Source organism: Bombus bifarius, unplaced genomic scaffold, assembly GCF_011952205.1.
Source record: "Bombus bifarius isolate JDL3187 unplaced genomic scaffold, Bbif_JDL3187 scf7180000007987, whole genome shotgun sequence".
Lineage (NCBI taxonomy): Eukaryota > Metazoa > Arthropoda > Insecta > Hymenoptera > Apidae > Bombus > Bombus bifarius.
This window is the reverse complement of record NW_022884369.1, coordinates 2,188,466-2,209,441: the sequence shown is the minus strand read 5'-3', so window position 1 is coordinate 2,209,441 and position 20,976 is coordinate 2,188,466. Positions and strand designations below refer to the sequence as shown.

At 35.3% G+C, this 20,976-nt stretch overlaps 5 protein-coding genes across 9 annotated transcripts in view; 4 read left to right on the top strand and 1 right to left on the bottom strand.

Moving 5' to 3' along the window:
* Nucleotides 1–20,976, bottom strand: part of LOC117205205 (cell growth regulator with RING finger domain protein 1-like) — a 43,158-nt gene that overhangs the window by 21,427 nt on the left and 755 nt on the right. The window contains exon 1 of one of the 3 annotated variants that reach the window (XM_033443389.1): nt 5,349–5,506. The exons of 1 other annotated variant lie outside the window; for it this stretch is intronic. Coding sequence is in view for 1 of the 2 variants with exons in the window: in XM_033443387.1 (XP_033299278.1) it covers nt 4,661–4,758 (98 nt within the window). In the remaining variant the exon portion in view is untranslated. Of the gene's footprint in view, nt 1–4,660; nt 5,507–20,976 lie in introns of those variants that run through there. One more of the 3 variants, XM_033443387.1, reaches the window with a different exon arrangement.
* On the top strand, nt 6,075–7,162 carry LOC117205214 (acylphosphatase-1-like). The gene is made up of 4 exons (XM_033443401.1): nt 6,075–6,309; nt 6,374–6,390; nt 6,732–6,841; nt 6,915–7,162. The coding sequence occupies exons 1-4, from the start codon at nt 6,168–6,170 to the stop codon at nt 7,027–7,029; spliced, it is 384 nt and encodes a 127-aa protein (XP_033299292.1). The 5' UTR covers nt 6,075–6,167; the 3' UTR covers nt 7,030–7,162.
* On the top strand, nt 9,291–13,141 carry LOC117205215. Of its 2 annotated transcripts, XM_033443402.1 has the most exons (3): nt 9,393–9,791; nt 10,526–10,669; nt 12,066–13,141. In XM_033443402.1, exons 1-3 carry the CDS (start codon nt 9,738–9,740, stop codon nt 12,360–12,362), a joined length of 495 nt encoding a protein of 164 aa, XP_033299293.1. In that variant the 5' UTR covers nt 9,393–9,737; the 3' UTR covers nt 12,363–13,141. The 2 variants fall into 2 exon arrangements, 1 of the variants encoding a protein (XP_033299293.1); XR_004487194.1 differs by lacking the exon at nt 12,066–13,141 and having other exon boundaries at nt 9,291–9,791; nt 9,910–12,059.
* LOC117205310 lies at nt 13,721–15,486 on the top strand. Its single transcript, XM_033443587.1, has 4 exons — nt 13,721–13,732; nt 13,981–14,215; nt 14,668–14,957; nt 15,030–15,486. Exons 1-4 carry the CDS (start codon nt 13,721–13,723, stop codon nt 15,171–15,173), a joined length of 681 nt encoding a protein of 226 aa, XP_033299478.1. The 3' UTR covers nt 15,174–15,486.
* LOC117205194 (poly(U)-specific endoribonuclease homolog) lies at nt 16,062–20,864 on the top strand. Of its 2 annotated transcripts, XM_033443358.1 has the most exons (7): nt 16,062–16,353; nt 17,901–18,332; nt 18,416–18,466; nt 18,636–18,728; nt 18,786–19,506; nt 19,770–20,211; nt 20,500–20,864. In XM_033443358.1, the coding sequence occupies exons 1-7, from the start codon at nt 16,293–16,295 to the stop codon at nt 20,731–20,733; spliced, it is 2,034 nt and encodes a 677-aa protein (XP_033299249.1). In that variant the 5' UTR covers nt 16,062–16,292; the 3' UTR covers nt 20,734–20,864. The 2 variants fall into 2 exon arrangements, with proteins under 2 accessions (XP_033299249.1, XP_033299250.1); XM_033443359.1 differs by lacking the exon at nt 18,636–18,728.

The following is a 20,976-nucleotide window of genomic DNA, read 5'->3' as shown; positions in this document are numbered from 1 at the left end:
CGAGATCAAATTTCCCACTACATTTCCTCCGTTAGGTTCTCGAAAATGTCCGATTTAAGTATCGTTAACGGGACTCGTGCTCGGTTTCGTTTCGATGGATTTAAATTCGACTGTGTAGTTTTGAAGTTATTTTATGACAGCGTAAAAAGTAAACCACGCAACTTTGAAATTTCAGACGGCTTTCTCCTTTCAAATAGGCGAATCGCACGTTTCACGTAAGCGTGTTAACGGTTTATTGACATAAGGCTGCTGGATTTGGGAATCGTACAGCTGGACTAAGCGGCTCCTTCAGCGCGAAGAAATATTCCAAATGGAACTGAAAGTTCCTGAAAGAGTTCGCACAGACTTTGATATTCACGGGAAGACCAAACTTCAGTTTTATCCTCGTCTATCACTTGTGTCAATTTTTCACCCGAAATTGAAATAAGTGAAGGGAACCGTACATAAGATCTATATTTACCTAGAGAGAGTACAGTATTTTATTTTGTAGCCACAAGATTGTGTTTTAATATTTAGAGACGTAGATCCTTTTGTTAAAGCTTTACATTTTACTCTTAGATAGAGAGACTTATCGAAAAAGAATTTGAGAGCAAATTATAGATGTTGTCGCTTGTACCATTTTTCCTCTGAATTCCTCATTTGCAATCGACGCAAACAATCCTATGCCTCAATGCATAGAAATTTCTTCTTACTCCCAATAACGGGATTTCAACCTTCGACTTGCAGTTTCACCAAATAATTGTCATTATATTAATAATAACAGAAAAGGTGAAAAACTAAATTAACTTTTAAGGTCGAAATTGTCCAACGAACTTTGCATTATTGCAGCAAATGGTTCTTACCTGATAAACTGTTATTGGTTTATAAGTCTGTACTTCAGATAAAATTTTCAGGATACAATAGTATCCTGCATACCAGGTATCCGTGGTATGTAATAAACCGAGCTCATTTACACGTGAACTATACTACCTGGATACTATCCTGGATACTATCCTGGATACTATTCTGGATACTACCTGGATACTATCCTGGATACTACCTGGATACTACCTGGATACCAAGTAGGATAGTTCACGTGTAAATGAGCTCAGTTTATTATACTATTTATACATACCACGGAAATTCATAACTTTTCATTTGGTTTATGGTAGGTCTACTATCCCTGGTTTAGAGAAAATGTTGTAAAAGTAACAAAATCCATGATTTCAGAAAACCGAATAAAGTTAAATTATAATATAGATATCTGTATGCTTTCAAACATTAAAATAGCTTGCCATATGTAACTATAAAGATTTGGAAATTTACTGAAATGTTATATATCTGTTCTTGCATTTATATTGTTTTTCTCTCTCTTTTATTTTATTTTTTATTTTTCTTTTTTTTCTTGAGAAGTATTTACTTCGTGTAGTGCAGTAGACAAGCAACAACGAATACCGCAAGATAATAACGGTTTGATCAACCGTCTCCAATGGCGTTGCATAATTTCCATGAAAGTATACAGAAATCATTTCCAGAAAAAAGCCGAACGACCGGCAAAACTGGCAAATCACCGATTTTGCAATGTAATAACGCGTCGGTTCGAGTACACGAATTAGAATAAGCGATTGCATAATCAATGTAACGTTTGAAAACCTTATTCGTCATTTCCATTCGCTTTTTCTATTTAATCATAGGTAAAACGAGATAAATCATAATATTATAAGGTTGTTTGAATGCCACTCAGTGACCTCAGATTGCCATCATGCAGCTAACTTGTTACTTTATTCGAAAAGGAGGTAAACGAGAAAGTGTCTTGTCATAAATAACAATTTTATATCTCTTTTCAAATTCTCCATAAACATATCTAATAAGATAAGCATCTCGTAAAAAAATAATACTTGATTGCCTTAGAAATGATCCTTCAAAAGTTTCGACTATTGTCCTTAATTAAGCTGGTAGATCGCTGATTATTGATACATTATGGATGTTTATACATTTATGAGAATTTGAAAATGTGGCAAAAATATACATGATATTCATAAATATGTAAAATAATGAAGATAGAACATTCCTTATAATACATTATTAAGTGGATAAAACAAATCTATAGTTATATTCTTCTTCTACAATTCAGCCAGTAAAGACATGAATTTGCATAAACATGTACAGTTAAGTTATTAATATTAATTCCATTTCATAAATTTTTGCTTACTACTGATATTTATACAAATTCATACTCTCGTGCAAGGAATTAAAATTTATCTAAAACAAAATTAAATTTATAGATTTTCCTCATAGACAATGAGTCGTCATTCAAATAAATGAATTCAATCAACAGAAGCTCATTTAATCTAACATTAACTAAACTTTGGTCACAATAAATAACCGTTCTACTATATGGAATTTTGCTTCTTGACTTTCACCGGTAAGGTTCTCCAGATTTCCAAATTGCACGGTTGAAACTAATTTTTTAAACAAAAGTCTCAATTTTGCGCTGTCGAAGAAGCAAGAAAGTTGTTTGCTTTGACAAGAGGAGAAACTTTGACTAGCGGGAACTTTGACTGACTCTCTCGTCAGTCGTTAACTGCGTTCATTTCAAGGTCACCCAATTTTTTTTTATATAATTCATCTTACATTTTGGAGTAAATTAATTCCAGCCTTCAATGTAATAATTCCTTGTCAACTCTACAAGTGCGATTACAAGAATTTCGGTGATTTTCCATGTTTAAACAGCTGTTCTCAGCCATCGTGTCCTCTATCCTACAGCACACTTTTACCAGCAAATTGAAAGTGCCAATTTATCGCCCACTTTTACGATCGTCTTACAGAATAACGCCGATTCCATTGATCTCGCCTTGAGATATTAAAAGAAATAGAATTAACCTTGAAACTTCTGAGGTGAGGTAAAAGGGAAAAAGAAAAGAAAGAAAGAAACAGAAAAGGAAACAAAATTTAACTCCACTATTAAGATTATTGGCCTGGGGAACAACTTTTTATAGAGATAACCATTTAGATCTTTATTAAGTTACTGTAGCAAAATGTTATGAAACTAAGGGGCATCGTATTATAAAATAAATTGATATTATGCAATCAGAAAAATGAAATGACGAAATAGTTACTACACTATGCACCGTTAATGTTTAAATTAATATTTTTATTCACTCGTAGAGATTCATAATGCAATAAATGAGACATCGTGTAGAAATTGATCTTAAAGCGTCACAGGTGGTGCAAAATAAATAGTACGATAAAAAATTTCTAAATTCGGTTTTGTTTTAAATATTTCAACGAAAGTCTGACAAGCCTTACAATTCAATCTTTCAAATGTGTTAATATAAACAGCGTTAAAGAATTGGGTATCTAGATATTCAATTATGAAGTATAGGATATTATATTTTCATTGATATCCTTGATCCTTCTATTATAATTTAATTACAATTTTAACAGTTGAGCTATTTTATTAACCATTGGTAACAAAATTTTCCAATGTTATACAACTGAATTTAAAATACACGGCTAAGTTAATAAAAACAAGAAAAGACCTATTATAACGGACTGTTTTGTCCTGGTACATAAGGACACCAACAAAATTAATGTGATTTATTGCAATGAATTAAAATAAAAATTTGTTTAAAGCAGGGTCCTGTTCATTGAATAACTTTGCAAATAATATTCCGAGATAAAACTAGAGAGTGAAATGGAGTAATACTGAAGAAAAACACAATCTTTCTGTTCTAACGATACTCTTCGCATTCAATGGTGATAATTTAATTTATACCAATTGACAGAGTAATATTGCTCTAGCGCAATGGTATCTTTCACCAGTTTGATAATTGATAACTTACGGTCCAGTGACTCATAAAACACAAAATATTTACTATTAGTCATAGAATATTCTCCAACCGACAATACTGATGAGTAAAGGAAAGATTAGAGAGATGTAGTTTTGTCAATTCTATATGCGGAAATATGATTTCCATCGAGACTATTCTCGAAACATTACGACGATGGTCCAAAAGTCAGGCTGCAATATGCAGGAGCTGATTTCGCTGAAGAAAGAACGAGCAAATATTTTCCGAATGAGAAAATAAAAATTGAATCGCCTACATCCGTGTATTCTATTTATTCTGACACCCTTTTTAACGCGTACAATCTCATTCGCGTAAAAGAGTTGCCACAGTATTAACAGTTTAGTTTCTGAACGCGCGCAGGAGTGCCACAATAAAAAAGAAAATAGAAGATAGCAACTCGTATTAATCATTGTTATCGGACAACATTTTTTTGGAGAGATTAGGGGAAATGCTTGTATTGAGGGGAATTACTTACATCCTTAAACGTGATACGTACAAGTGAAGAAAAAAACAATATACAATATCATCGACTTGTTTGAGGAATGACGTATTTTAATAATTGTTAATTTTACGATATCTGCAGAGATATCACCAACGATCAAAACAACTTCTTCAAAATATTGCAATATGTATGATAATTGTGTATCAATAGATAATACCAGAAATTATTTGACTATGTTTCTTTTTACAATTAAAATGCCAAACGCCTTGAATAAAAGGTGCAGCGTAGGTCATTCGTAAAATTTTACAAGGAAAAACATATATAATCAAGCAATTAATAATTATTCGTGCCACTTTTCTAGTGTAAACCGAAGCTATGACATAAATACCTGATGATAAACAAGAAAACTCCGCAGAAGCATATCGACACTGCGAGCACAAAGAAAATGTTCGACAGCTCCGCCACAGATACTAACATCGCCGTCATCGTATATTATCGTCCTGCTGTTCCTCCGTGCACGTCAACGCACACGCACAACGACACACCTCCCGAATTAACCTCACTTTTCGAACAGATAAGCTGTCAAAGTCGCCACCGACGTCGACGACGAATAATCCGGCGCTACCCTTAAGCACTGCACACAACGTTCTGCCCTGAGACGTGTAACCAACGATATAACAAGGACGATAGAACGATCTGTCAGAGCCGCATCGTGTGCCCGTACGCCGACGACACGAATTTTCGTTGCGTAAATACGCCAGCCTAACCTCATCGACTGACACAAGACTGGTATTTCGCGTGTTCGTATACAGATACACGGACTATCGCGTACGTATCATGTATTCGTATCGATTACGGGCCAATGATCGACGATTTCGCGTTAACGGGATGATTTTTTCTTCTTTTTCTGTTGGTCAAACGTCGCGAATGTTTTTATCGAAAAGACGTGCATTTGAGTTTACGTGATCGTCTACCATAGCGTAGAATCTCCGTAGACGAGGGTAACGCTGTGTGCCAAGGGTTTTAAAGATAGACAGGGAGACAGGTACACGTAGACTGAGATACGTAGCACATAATGATAACGCGATCGATTGATTGCTTTGACTCGATGATGAGATTCTCGTTGCGTTTCGTAAGGACAATCGCATGCACGGTTGAAGAGGACCGCATAAACACAACCACCACGTATTAACTGTTGCTTGAGACTGGTCGTAGATACCGCGGTGGGGACGACTTATACGCCACTATACTTGGCGACTTTTTTTGCTGCTATGCCTGTGCGCGCGCTTCGGAACATCGACCAATACCAGCGCCGATACAAACTACACTGATCAGCCATATACATGTGCGAATAGATTTTGATTTTTAAATTCAAATAAGGTGTTAATTCCACCTTGTAAATGATTCATTATTTTCCCACGTACATTTAATTTTTATTAATTACTTGATTAGTTTTAACTATATTATATAAGTTATTTACACATCGAATCGTTTAATCCTTTAAATGTAGTGAATAAGTTCATAACAGGTTAAAATATAAACTAATACATTTACCTATTTTTTAATCTAAATGCATAAATATATACATTTATTATTTAGAAGAACGTTGTTCTTTATTATTGCAATGTTTATCTCATCGTACATAATGTGTATTAATGCTGGAATTGATTCAAGTTGAGCATACGGATTTAAAAATATGAACTGCGTCTGTATCAACCCTACTTAAAATTCAAATTAAGTTTAATTCGCTCTAAAACACATCAGGAGTGGTTTCCAAGGATACCGCTATTAACCAACCGGAACAGCTGATAGAATCTCAACTGGCGACATCTAGTCAATTATCGTCTCGTGAAATAACATACGCACATTCAGATATTTTTCCAAATAATGATTGAATGTTAATCAAGTTATACCTTACAATTGTTCTCTGCCTTTTTATCACATTGCCGTTTTTATCAGTGATAACATCGCAAAATACAAATCCGAAAATGTCACAGTTAGTCGGTGTTGATTTTGAAGTTTATGGGAGAGTACAAGGTAAGTAACCATTTTTCTATAATAGAATCATGATGATACTGATCTTAAGTTTTCTTTTTTAAAGGCGTATTCTTTAGAAAGGTAAGTAATGTATCGCATCAAGTAACGGTCAATAATTAACGTAAATCACGAAGAAATATGCTGCAAGTTTTATGGCTTGTTTAGTACAGAACTGACATCTGACAGGTGAAACAGTTACTATGTAGTTATGAGTGTATACATATATACATATATATCGGTATTTTAAATTGAAAATTAAATGTATCTAACATTTTTTAAATTTCAAATTAAAAAATGATTTTTTATGTTTGAATTATAAATGTAACACGTACTTATATGTCCATGTTCGTATGATCGGTAAATCAGTTTTCTATGAACGATCATAAATAACTTTCAATAATTTGTCATTTTTATTGATATAGTATACCCAAAAACGTGGGACCGAATTAGGTTTAAAAGGATGGTGTATGAATACCCATCAAGGTACTGTTGTTGGTCGTCTTGAAGGATCGAAAAGCAAAGTGGAAGAAATGTGAGTTTTTACCTCTTTAAAACATTTTAACAGATATATTTATTGTCCTTATTCTATTTGTATCTGTTTATAGGAAAAATTGGCTTCGATATACCGGAAGTCCTGAATCAGCCATAGACAAGGCGGAGTTTCGAAATGAGCAAGAAATATCTCAACCTACATTCGCTAATTTCGAAATTAAAAAATAGAAATCTTTACCTAACGTTATTTCCGATTATGTATTTAATTTTTTGTTTTGTTTAGTATACTAATTTATTTAAAATTATAAACAATGTGCATTGATTTGCGCCTCAGTTAAAATAAAAGAAACTGTTCAATTTATCACGTTTTGTACTTATATAACCTGTATTTGCAACCTCTGTAAATATCAAATAATTGTATATGTGTTTATCCAATTTAACACTGATAGAAAGAATCATACTATGCAATTAGGAAAGTTACTTCTATCGTATCATTTATTATAATTCTTTTCCAATTTTGAAATATTGTAATTAATAGTAAGTTTGACATTCACTACGCAAGTAATCTCTCGTTATATAGTAAGACTTTACGAAATAATTTCGCCATTTCTCTGCATGTCACAAGCGACAAGCGTACGATGGATAGACTTTAACAGACGACAATTCTGTCTCGTGTAACTTCTACCACTATCGGCACGAACTTCATTAGTTGTCGAGCGCGCACCGACGTGTGCGCTTCAAAACTTTCGCCTGCGATCTCTCGTACAGATGCGATTGCATTTTATAATCCTCTGATACTCATACGATTGTTGGAAATAATTCTTTTTTTCTACTTAATTCGATAACAACTTGTAGTAATCTATTACTATAAACTATATTGGGAAATCTAAAATTTTCCATTCCGCGATATCGAACGCGGAATTGTAAATAACGCGTGTGACCTAATTATGCGGATGTACAGTCGTGTCAGATCAAAAGTGAGTCTTAAATCGTAAAATAGATAGAGAAGAATGGACCAGCAATAACCAACAGATTAGATGATCGCGATAATACAGTGACTGATAAACGTGAAGGAATGTCGCATTCAACATGAAGTGTTTCAAGAGTTTCTTTCAGCACACTTGGCATCCTCAACAGGTGAGAACGCGTGTTTCGCAGAACATTTAAAATTTTTTAAATCTTTCTTGATCTGATCTATTCGATCCTTAAATATAATACTTCTCTGAAAGAACTAAACAAGTACCTCCAACATGTTGCTTACTTAAATTTATGCGAATAAATTTATCAACACGAGTTTCATATAGTTATTCAGCATTAAAATTCAAGGATGATAGCTTTTATAATCACAGTAATAATAATATTTTAACGAAGATGCTGTTTTAAACATGTTTGCATGTTGTAATATCCGAATAACCTTGGATCAAGTAATTGTGGATGTGCAAAGTAGCAATTACATCTTGTCTTATCATAAGGAAACGATCGTCGATGTAATATTAAGAATGTCTGTTTTATTTTATGATGTTTTCAAACGGCATGATCCAAACAATTTAATCGCATCGTTCACGAAGCTATGTACTACGTACACGAGCACGTTCACGATTTTTAAGAACATCGATAAACATCGTGATTTGAGCGGTAGCCTTGAAACTCTTTGTGAAGCAGCTACTTTCGTTCGTCAATACTTTTAGACGCAAACTTGCCGTACTTTCACTTCCACGGAATCTCACTTCTAATAATTAGTCATCGAAGTTCATTGAACTAACGTGACTGACCAATAAAAAGCAAGAGAGATCGATCAGTGATGATATTAAAAGAAAATAGGGGAAACAAATTAATGAGATTTATGAATTATTCCTTGACAAACTTCAATCTGTCCGTCTTAGTTTGTAACAAGCAACATGTTTCTGTAGGGTTAAATTTCAATGTGATCGATCGCGGTAATGTTTCATTTCTCTGTATGTTCTATAAGACGGTTTTCAATTTCTTCTTTCGATTCTCTTGTGCCGAAGTTTCTGACTACCTGTTGAAAATATGAGCCTCACCAGGTTACGCAACGAATTCTACTTATCATTATTGCTGGTGCATCCTCGACCTGTTGCGCATTTGTACACGTAACAATTCTTCTATTCCAAATAACGTGGAATCTTTTCCATATTGTATCCTTTCGATTCTGTATCCAGGTACCGTGGTAATTCGTGAATTTTTGTACCTCTGAAGATCATCGCATCGTACTGACCTACGAATTTTTGAGTTGTATTAAAAATTTATTTTCACCTTTATATCAAAAATGCATTTTACCACAGTAATATTTTCATAGATAATATTTATTTATTAAACATAGTCCCTGCCTTTCGGCTTTGGACGACTTCCGGTTTACATACATTTTCATAGATAATAATTGCATAATAAATTATTGTCGTGTTTAAAATTCTGATATTTTAATTAAAAAGTACCATTCCGTAGGAATACCCTAATTCGGTATTTATTTTACATAACTTTTCATATCGTTTATATAGTATATACCGTGCACGCACCATTTAAGCGATATGAGAAATTATGGAAAGTAAATACTCTAATTAAGAGCATACTATCATAACGATTGAACTTCCTCTAAACGATTTACGAGCCGGTTAGCAACGTTTCGTCGACATTTACACTAGAGTAGCTGTTCGATAACGAAAGATCAGGGGTCGGGATTGATAAAGGTTGATAGTGGGCCCCGATAGACGTAAGTGGTCAGTTCCTTCGGTGTCGCAGGCAAATAAACTACAACTTTCCTCGTCTCGTGTTGCTTACACGTCTAAGAAACGCGTGTTGCTCATTCAGGAACTAAACGTCAATTAATTAGACGTTTTGATAGCTTTATTAGATCGGATTTCTGCTATTTATCTGTGATTAACGAGTAATAATGTGCAACTGAATAGCTACTTAAAAATATGAACAGCGATGGGAATTGTCATACCAGGAAGTATAGCTACTTATTTGATAACGTGAGTCTTTGATTTTATAATATCTCTTTCCTTAAAAAACGTCTCTATCTCTTTAATCATTTTCTCAAATCTTCCAGTATCGGTTCTATAAAGCTTTTATATATATCACAATTTTTAGGTTTAGGTGTTCGTGTAAGAAATGTCGAGTAGGAATAGTTAATTCGTTTCGAAGCCAGTTCAAAAAACAAAGATTTATACTATCAGGTATGATCTCCTCGATAAAGTTAAATAGAGTTCATGAATCGTTAACCTAATCAATTCTTACACGACGACGTTTCGCCTCTGCTTCGAAAACACTTCGTGCAAATTCTATTCCGTTCAATTTTATTTCGTTCACCTGGTCGAGGACCCGATCATTGTAGAATCGAGTGAAAGTTATCGTGAGTGCACAAAACCATTTCAAGGAGGAAGTTCGTAACATGCATGAAAAAAATAAATACGACCAAAATTTTCAACACAATTTTTCACTTACGGTAGTCAGCAGTTATGAATATTGATTAGACTGTCGTAAAAGTGACGCTCAACGATTTAAATAAGTTTGACCTTGCGTTTGTTAAAAAAATACGCTGCCATGAAATTTTATTGTTGTAACGTACTAAATTTAAGAAAATGCAATATTTGGATATAAATTCTATAAAACTCTATAACATAGCGTTATAGAAATACTATTAAAAACCCGAAACTGAATAAATTTAACGATCTATATATATATATATATATAATATCGTTGGCAGATGATGATCGTGCCATCCCCCGGATCCATATGGGATTATCCATACTTGAACCAGGTCAGCAGAATGATGGGCTTGGTATATGGGACACGACCAAAGCCTGAGCAAGATTTATTCCCTCCCAAGATTCGAATTCCAGAGACACATGTAATATCCCCACTCCATACCCTTTCACCATTTCGATATTTCAGTGCATTCACCCGTGGCCTTTGATCGAGCAATATCACATCTTCCCAATTTTCTTACAATTAATTTTCTAGAGAATTTTTGTACTCTGGTAAATGTCTCGAGACTTTTTCTTGTTTATTTTTCTTGATGAGAAATTGCGTCGATTCTCCTCTTTTCTCTTTCTTTTTTTCTTTTAGTATGCGTACGTACTATTGTACTCTATACTATATACGAAAATGGAAAACTTGAAGAAGCAAAGAATGTCGTGGATTACCGCTAAGAATCATTGGAAACGCGGTGCACACGTTCCTCCGCACAATCGAGCACAATTGTGAAATAATCAATAATTTGGAGTGGCTGCATCGTCACGCTGGTTGCATTTCAGGCTCGTTCAATTTATTGCAAATTCTATTCACGGCGTCTACCCACGCTGAATATTTATAGATGCCGTTGGATCCTTTTTTCTTTGGCTCCTTTCTTCTACTTTTTTTCGAAAGAAGTGGAGGCCTGGTCGATTAGCATACATTCGAGCGTACCGTTATGTTATGTTAGGTGGATAAAAATATACAAACGTGTTCCAAAATGGACTACTTCTTTTGCTTGACAAATAGGAAATTGTGGTGGCCAATCTGCTGTATCTTGACTTTATACCAAAACCGCATTATACGTATTCCGTTTGGCTTAAGATAGAGATTGTTACTGAATTAATACTTTTTTCGTTTCAAACTCTTTGACGTTAATAATAGAGTGTCAAATATTTTACGATTCACATTATATAGATCTGTATATTGGATCTCTCATTCCAGAGGGAGTGAAATAACACCGAAGCTATCTACAAATATTAAAAACAGTCAAACGAGTCAATTAAATACACAAATTAGGCATTTATTTTCTTGTAATGATTCCGTTTTTCGTTGCCGTCGTGACTTCCTCTACAAGTTGCATACTCAGATGTTTACATATTGTTTCTTAACTTTTTTGATTTTATCCCTAATTTTCAACGTGATATTCTATTTTCATAGGGAATTAATATATGTGAAAGAATTCTCATAGTCTTAAAAACATCGTGAGATCTTTTACTTTTTATTTCTTTTGAATATAAAAAAATCGTGCTAGACTCTTTTCTTCGTTTCTTTTAAAATTTAACTTTTTCTTTTATTCCCATCCTTATAAGTTCTTAATTCGTTATTTGAAACAGCCTGAAACGAAGAAGACTTTAGCTCAATTAATTAAAATCGCAACTGCCTTATTACTGCTGAAATAACATTAATTGTTATCTGGTGACAAACATAAGTCACGATAACACTTTTGATAACATCCAACAGCTTCCAACAATGTATTGATCAATTTTATCCACTATTCGATGTGATTACAGATGGAGAGTCCATCGAGGTTCGAGCTGACGAAGGCGGAGATCCAAAATGCAGAAGAAACGGAACTGGGTGAGGTGAAGGTGACACCTCCGATGAGCACCGTCGCGACGTCGACGCCCGTGCAGCCAGGTAGTATTCCGTGCAGAAACGGCGGCTGCAAGAGCTGGGCCAATCGCGCGGAATCGAGAATGGAAAGCCCTTGGCATTTTCTCAAAACTATCTTCCTTATCTCTGTAATCGTCGCTTTGGTTCTCTGGGTAATCGTCTACACGTTTCTCGTCCAATATCGGATCTTGTGAAGCATTTAAAGACACCGAGAAACTTGGATGGCCGATGTTCTTCCATTTGGAAGCGAACAAGGAAAATTTGGGTAATCCTTTGCCTTCGGTAACATAGATACATGATAAGATGTCCAAGAAGATACTCTTTGAAGTATAAGAAAAAGCCAGAAATGTGAGGAGAAAGAGAGGAAGATTTTTCTGTAGAATTCTGATACTTTGATTGAATTCTCCATCTCCTATCGATGAATCCGTCCTTGCGCGAAGCAATAAATAATTCTATGTTCAAAATCGTGGATTTGTGGAAGAATTATGTTATTTGCTCGACGAGCAAATGCAAATGTAAGAAACGTGTACTCTTTTGTGGACAGAAAGTTTTAGAAATTCAGAGTTTGAGTTGCGTAAAGAGTATCTCGAGGCTCCTATTTACGCGAGCATATACTCTCGGGATTATCGGTACAATGACGAAGAAATTCCCAGTGTTGAAACACTTGACATAGAAAAAGGTAGAAAAACTTTTGTAATGTACAAAGGAATCGTCCGCGAGGATAAAATTGAAGTGATACTAGTCCCTGTAATATTTGTTCGAATTGGATATTTCCTTTTAACTATATTAACAGTTACCATAAAATTATTGCGATTGTAACACACTAATGTATTCCTAATCTCTTTATAATGTTATACGTAAAATGTTTGATAGAAGGTATTCGATTATATAATGTTGACTATTTTTTACAAAGTATTTGTACAAAAGCGAATTAATAAAGTTATCTTGCAGAAAACTTTTGAAGTCATTTTATCTTGCCCACGTATCTTGCTATCGATAATTGTCGAAATCTTATTTGATAACTGATGCATGTACAAACATCTGTAATTCTTCTTTTCATTGCAAACCAACTAGATGACATCAAAATCAGTTTCTCATCAATACCGATAAAAATCTATTCAGAAATACAACTTTATCGGGAATTTAATCGTCCAGATTTTCATCCATCTAGTCTTTCAGATCGTCGAAGACAATAATTACAAAACAATTAAATATTAGACTAGACCTGAACTTGAGACTTATAATTTCTTCCTGTCAACGATGACGCATGCAAAGGTTCCACGCGAAGTTATCTGCGAATATATGACGCTCTACCAGCGGAATCTGTGCTTTTACCAACGACCTGCCCGGTACGAACACGATCAGAATTCTCAGGGAAGATTTATCGACGGACGATCCGAGAAGAGAAAAGACGAAGGACGATAAACGCCGTTAATGCCCCGCGATCTCGAGGCCGTGTTTTGCACCTGAGTCAAGCGGCCTTCGAAGTGACATTTTATGCTTGTACGTCGGTGTATCTGAGTCATACGAAGTTCGTAGGATCTCTAGTATAATGTTTACGAAGGTAAGAGTCGTTTATAATGTTTTTCTCCTATGCGCAAACAAGGATGTATTAATTGAGTTCTTTTTTCGAATTTCTTTTTTACCAAGGCTATGTAACCTTATCTGTTTAATATGTGTCGAGCAAAATGAATTCTTTAAATTATAATTTATATTTTAGAGTGTACTAAGACGTTGGAGAAATATCTACTGTTATAAGTATTGTTCAACTTTATTATCTAATCTCTGTTTCTTTGGCAGCACAAGAGATAGATCGAGGATTCTCGCCCGACGATTAGGAGCAAAGTTCAACGTCTGGAAGTTAGTATTGTCGTTGCCTTAGCGACTTTCCACTCGAGTCCCGTGATAGATGCACCGACGGAAATACACCTAGCCAGCAATCTGAAGCGGGAAAAAGAGAAGACGATTGCGCGATATTTGGAGAGCTTCTTGTCTCACATTCGAGATCCTCAGGGCGGGACTTCACAACAGAATGATCCCGGAAAAGGTATGTCAGAAACATTTCCTACAAAAATTTTACATATATATATATATATATATATAATGTCTTATATTTTTATGGAAATCGTAAAGTAAAAAATTACAAGTTTCCACAGTTAAATCGGAGACAAGACATTTGAAATATCATACTCTGTACTCTTTACTATTATCTAGTTATTAACTATTTATGTATTCTTAGTTATTGACGTTTATGCATAATACGAGAAATTTAAATATGAAAGTGAAACATGATCTTGCGTAAATATCCACAGTCTACTTCTTGCTCTCCTTTCGTTCGAGTCACTTATAATTGCCCAAACCTGTTACATTTTACGATACAGAAACATAACATTATAGAAACAACCGTTAAGTTGTTCAGATACTAGTTTTTGTGAATTGTTTACAACTCGTTTAAAAAGCTTTTAATCTGTTTTTCTAATTAACAAACACTATCTATAGAAAGTGACGTGACAAAGGAGAATGCAACAGTGAGTGAATCGTCGAAGAAAGAAACTACGAGCGTGCAAAATCAGCAGTCGAATAAACTACGAGGCATAGAAAACACCGTAGCTATCAGACTGACAGCTTTTGATCATCCTGGATCCTCGAAGTCGCCACAATTTAACAAGAAACCTATCTCGAAGCCTGGTCCTAGTAAAGTAAAAAGCACTCAAAGCAAAGCAACACAAATGCGTCAAAATTTAAGTACCCAAAGACTACAGGAAAACGAAGACATCGACGACGATGACGTAAGGATTGGGATAATCGTGACTATAATTTACTCGTTTCGTTGTTTTTTTACGAATCTTGTTACGTTTTAGTCTTCTTTGGATATAGAGAATGTTGGAAGGCCACAAAAATACGTCCTAGTCGGATGGGACAACTTTCGTTCTAAGCTGATGATCACTCTACTGATTCTTTTCGTTTTATGGGCAGTCATCTATTTTCCTCTGATTAGAATCTGAAATTCGATGCAAAAATAATATTTTTATATCATTCTATAAACATACTCTTCAGTGTATTTTAATATAAATATACAATCTATAACATATGATACACACATATAAAGTGAATTTCTAAAGTCTAACCAGATATAAATAACTGGTTCATATTAGACGCAGACATACAGGATGTTATTCGTTCATATGTAATAGAGCATTTCTTTAAATGTTACTAAACGATATACTTGTTTGTCACGGACCGCGATTATCGGAAAACTCCGGAGTGTAAATATGTACATACTGTCTCTACAAATAAAGTATCATTTCTTCTATTGAACGATAAATTCTTCATTCCTAAACATTATCATATAATTGTGTAAATTTATGAAAGTTTCCAAAGTTTATTTTTCTATATTATTAAAATTTGCTACAACTTCATTGTAACTAAAACTAGTCTATGCTCATTAGCTAACAGATATCGTACAGTATCTCTCAAGCTCACAAGGCAAACTTGAGATACTTTCTACAGCAGCCGCTCGCGTGTACCGACAGCGAGTAAATCCATTTTCGATTTCCTAATTTAACTCGATTTCGAATCGCCTGTTATCTTCCGAACTTTGTTAACTCATTCGTCATCCGCTCTCAACAAACTGATCGTCGTCGCTGTGTCAATAAATCTAAATAACAAGAAGATTCATCATCAACTGACTCAACAGAAGTTTCAATAGCAAGATAGAACCAATCAAAAGCACTGCAGAATCTACAAACAAACAAGATGGTTCAAAAGACGCTTTTCAATCAGTTTGTAAATGTCAAAACGAAAAGACCAGTTACCAGCAGTCGAACGAAGGATCGTGAAATGGAACGCAGAGTCAAGATCAGGGGCTGACATCATCCTTCCAAGAAGATCGATTCTTTTCAGTGTAAAAGACGCGGTGACTGTGCAACGACCTTAACTAGAGTCTTGCAGACGTGTCAATGAGAGGCGGAGAAGGCAAGAGGAAAGTATAATCGGCTGGAAGTGGCTGATTCCGGCGCCGTAAGGCTTCAGTTCGTCTTAAAACGCCCACGTAGCTCCTCGACGCTCTCGATTCTATTACGTTGGAAAACGATCCTCAGGATCGTTTCAATCAACGGAGAACCATGAATATCAAAAGTGTGCCCGCTGTTTTCTTAATACTTGGATTGTCTCTGATAATTATCGGTAAGTGAAGCGTTTATTTTCTGTTGATTTTCCTGAAAAGAATTTTTGAAGAAATAAACGATTTGTTTCAAACGTTCTTAGAGAAATTCAATTGGTTGTACGTACCTGTGTGTAATAGGTGTTAAGAGAATAGGATGTCAAGGAAACAAAGCAAATTTTGCGAAAGTGAAAGCGACTACATTTAGATTTCTGTTTCGTGTTTTCCGAGCTGCGAATCGCTTACAATGAATGAAAGTTGTGTCCTACTTGCGTAAAAATGACTTTATTATTCTAGAAAAGTAACTTAAAAAGTTGATATTATTCGAAATATTGTAGAATTTGATGATTGACATAGTTTGTTATTTACTTTCTCTTCCGAGAAAACACTTAGTTCAATAAGACCGTATTATACAATGGTATTACTTCAATCGTGTTTATTAAATAATCGTGAATACAGAAACGAATATAGAAATATATAGAAACTGATAAATATTATAGATAAATTATATTGACATACAATAACAATTATTACGTAATAATTTTAGAGAAGCGTTGTTTAAAAAAATTATTATCTTCTGCAACCAAACTACGTGATCTCGAGTCCTAGCTAAACATTCCGTTATGCTTATTTCGTTCCTCTGCATATCGTCAAGGTTATCGTGAGTTCATGCTCACACATAACTATACTACACTATTATTGAAATCGGGGGCACAAATGTGGGATTTCAGAGCAACTTTAGCATTTTTAAGATAAGTCACGCCACAGAGACTCGATATAGAAAAGGAATTGAAACTATGTAATCAACAACGTAAATTCTCTTAATCTCGATTCTTGTATACATATACACATATATGTATATATCATCAATAATGATGTATCGATATGTACTTATATATATATACAGGGTGGTTGGTAACTGGTGGTACAAGCGGAAAGGGGGTGATTCTACGCGAAAAAAGAAGTGGAAAATATAGAATAAAACTTTTTCGTTTGAGGCTTTATTTTCGAGAAAATTGACTTTGAATTTTCGCTCGGTACACGTGCACTTTACCACGTCTCGTTATAACGGATCTCACTGTAGATCATTGTCTCGATGGAAAAATTAAAAAAAAAATTTTTATTCTATATTTTCGACTTCTTTTTTCGCGTAGAATCTCCCCCTTTTCGCTTGAACCACCAGTTACTAACCACCCTGTATATAATATATGTATAATTATATGTATTATATGTATATATATAAGTACATATCGATACATCATTATTCATCTTAAGTAATTATTATTCGACATCTCAAGCAAATAGTCATGATCTTTTTCTGTCAAGTGATTCAGAACATATTTTTCATTCTTAATTACAACTTTTCCATGCAAATTACCATTTCAAATTGTTGAAGATCAAAGAAGAGATCTCTCATTATGGGAACTTTTATTACAAAATCTGTGGACAAAATAATGATGTGATTATTTATAATTCTATAGTAATAAATCTCGCAATTCCTAAATAATCACACGAAATTCCTGTTCCTACCAGCCATTATTATCCATCCTAATTTTAATTAAATTTCTAGGCGACGCAGAAGCAGGATGGAAATTCTGGAAGAAGAAGGACGCAACCACGACCACCACAACTGTTGCTCCAGCAGTCGCAGATCCAGTACAAACGAAACCAAACACGCTACCAGGCGCAACACCTGTAACAAACAAACCTACAGGAAGTCCAACGAATGTTGGATCAGCTGTTCTTGGAGCGGGTGACCCTGGATTGGCGATTGGAGTCACTTCGACTGGAGGAAAAATAAAAGAAAATGCTCGACCAAGCAGACCTAACCCAGGAACGGAAGTGGGTCTCGATTTCCCGGCACCGAAACCAGGAAACCCAGGAGTCGGTGGTAACACTGGTAAAGGATACAGAGACTGGGCTGTTGATCTTACTGGGGCTGGAGAGCCCGGAAGACAATCCCCGAAACTGCCTAGTGAAGGACCAGCATTAAGTTCTGGAGGTTAATTGATCGATGTTATAGAATTTCTAGATAGTTTTCTTAAATATGTGAGTTTGTGAAAATTAATCTGGTGAACTTGGTAGGTTCCAAACCGAACTCTGTACCTGGAGGCACGGCACAGCCACAAACACCAGGTAAAAATTAATTTAATGACGATTTTATACGGAAAATAGAATAAATTACGTATATAATGTTACGGAGAATTACTTCCATCGCTAGGTATAAATTATCGTAATACTAGTAGGGAAGAAGGAGATACAATTGATAAAGCTTTATTAATATTAATTTGGCTACGTATTCCAGGCGCCAAGCCAGTAGCGAGTCCTGGAAACGCACCATCGCTACGGCCTCAACAACAACCTCAGCCTCAGCCTCAACCTCGTCCACAAACACCAGGTACATACTAATATGTGGAAGAAAATAATTTTCATCCTGATATACTTTTATTTCAAGGATCACCTACACCGGGCTCTAAGCCAGCCGTTGCACCAGGACAACCTCAACCATCTCCGAATCAACCTGCACCTGGAGGCAATCAAGTATCTTCGTTGTTCGTAACGTTAAAACCAGGTCCAACGCCAGCACCATCTAGACCAGGAAGTCCTGGTTCTCTTAATGCACCAGGAAGACCTGGTTCTCCTAATGCACCGGGAAGTCCTGGTTCCTTTAATGCACCAGGAGGTCCTGGTTCTCTTAATGCACCAGGAAGTCCTGGTTCTCCTAATGCACCAGGAAGTCCTGGTTCCCCTGGAAGAACTTGGGCTGATGTTGCTGGTGGTGGCAGCAGATCTAACTCACCTACACCTGCTCCACGACCTGGATATCCAAATCAGCCAAATTATCCAAGCCAACCAGGTATAGGTCAATCTCAACCAAGACCATCGACACCGACTCAACCTGGAAGAACAGGGCCATCCACAGGAGCAATAGCAGGTGGTGCATTAGCAGGTGGTGCACTAGCAGGAGCAGCTGTAGCAGGAGCAGCAGCAGCAAATAAGAAAACCTATTCTAGTAATCCTACTTTTAGCAAAGGAAACACTATCACTGATGAAGACTTGGAGAAACTTTCCGAGGCTCTCTTCATTAAGGATAACAATAATGCGAACAGATATATCACGCTGAATCTACAGAAGCAAACAAGCAGTAGTAGCACAACAGATGACGCACCACAACCGTAAGCTTTTAAAATACAAATGAAAAATATTGGAGGCAAGAGAGTTGTTATACACTACAGCAAGAATAATAGTGGAGATTAATAGAAGAGCATTAGGCATCAGGAGGATCTATTTTAAAAACATTTTTTTAAACATCACTAGAATTCTAATTTGATGGTTCTTTGAATTTCTAGATAGTATAGTTCGTGTAACTACAGACTAGTTTGATTTGCCATGTTCTTTCAGTTACCATAGATTCCATAAAAATAACCTCTACTTGCAGGCTGTTCACGGTAAACGCAGAAGCGTACCAAGGTCCCACGATTCAAAGAGTGATATCGATCTATGACAATTACAAACCGGAAACCAATGTAAATGAGCACATAAGCCCGTTGCAGAGACAAGAAGAGAGTCTCCTTGTAGACACGTTCCTCAGCACGAACGTGATGTCCTACGCTATGAGATTTTTAGCGGACAAAGGACAAATTCGCAAAGATTATTACGAATATAAAGACACGATAAGAAAAATATGGTTTAACTTGTTCTCTAGAGGACAAGGAAAAATTGGTAGCTCAGGTTTCGAGCATGTTTTCATGGCAGAACTTAAGAGTGTACCATCTGGTACCGAAGTAGTTGGTTTGCATAATTGGATCTTCTATAGCAAAGAGGAAAGCAGTGGAAAAGCAAATTATGCTGGATATTTGAACAAAGTTGACCTTGGAGATGTGAGTTAATTTTTATTCTGTCAAAATTATTTTTTTCTTTTTAATCGTAAGATCATTTCTTGATAAATTATTTTTGAAAAAGAATGACAGGTTTTTCTATTTAATAATAGGCTCATTAATGAAAGATGTTTTTAATGAATATATAATGGATTCCATTCCACTTCCAGCAGCTATTATCATTCGTATAATGACGTTTGTCTATTGTTTCTTTTGTGGTATTTCCAGAGAACTATGACTCATACTACATGAAAAGTTACCAATTGTATTTGTACGTGTTCGTTCTTTCAGAAAGCATCTATCATCAAAATAAGAACGAAATACAACGGGTACGATAAACCGGTAACGGCACTATTCGTGGGTACCTCGCCTGAACTGGAGATGGCGCTGTACACGGTGTGCTTTTACGCGAGACCAGAGGGAAATTGCCCGGTGTCTCTCGGAGGAACGAAGTTTAACATTGTCACCTATAAATTTAAGTACAGAGGAAACGATCTGGTAGGAACTGCTTATCCAGATATATAATTTTATCAAAGTTATATTTCTGTTTATATATTTAAAAACATAGAATGTAATTTTGTGACATGTTCAAACGAGAGCAATAAAAAATGACGTGTATACAAAAGTTGGATTTAAATATAATTTTATATGGAGAACGACATATTTTCTTATTAGCGAAATTTGTATCAATACTCGTTACATAGAATAAATTTTGTTATTGAAATATTATTGAAATAAATATTGTTTTGTATAAATCGACCATTCATA

Excerpts from the sequence above, each read along its gene's own strand:
- LOC117205214 (XM_033443401.1), top strand. The coding sequence starts at position 6,168 with ATGTTAATCAAGTTATACCTTACAATTGTTCTCTGCCTTTTTATCACA. Across the intron at positions 6,842-6,914 it reads AAAAGCAAAGTGGAAGAAAT|GAAAAATTGGCTTCGATATA; the intron begins GTGAGTTTTTAC and ends ATCTGTTTATAG.
- LOC117205215 (XM_033443402.1), top strand. The coding sequence starts at position 9,738 with ATGAACAGCGATGGGAATTGTCATACCAGGAAGTATAGCTACTTATTT. Across the intron at positions 9,792-10,525 it reads ATAGCTACTTATTTGATAAC|ATGATGATCGTGCCATCCCC; the intron begins GTGAGTCTTTGA and ends TATCGTTGGCAG. Across the intron at positions 10,670-12,065 it reads TTCGAATTCCAGAGACACAT|ATGGAGAGTCCATCGAGGTT; the intron begins GTAATATCCCCA and ends ATGTGATTACAG.
- LOC117205310 (XM_033443587.1), top strand. Across the intron at positions 14,216-14,667 it reads ACAGAATGATCCCGGAAAAG|AAAGTGACGTGACAAAGGAG; the intron begins GTATGTCAGAAA and ends CACTATCTATAG. Across the intron at positions 14,958-15,029 it reads AAGACATCGACGACGATGAC|TCTTCTTTGGATATAGAGAA; the intron begins GTAAGGATTGGG and ends GTTACGTTTTAG.
- LOC117205194 (XM_033443358.1), top strand. The coding sequence starts at position 16,293 with ATGAATATCAAAAGTGTGCCCGCTGTTTTCTTAATACTTGGATTGTCT. Across the intron at positions 18,333-18,415 it reads ACCAGCATTAAGTTCTGGAG|GTTCCAAACCGAACTCTGTA; the intron begins GTTAATTGATCG and ends TGAACTTGGTAG. Across the intron at positions 20,212-20,499 it reads ACAAAGTTGACCTTGGAGAT|AAAGCATCTATCATCAAAAT; the intron begins GTGAGTTAATTT and ends TCGTTCTTTCAG.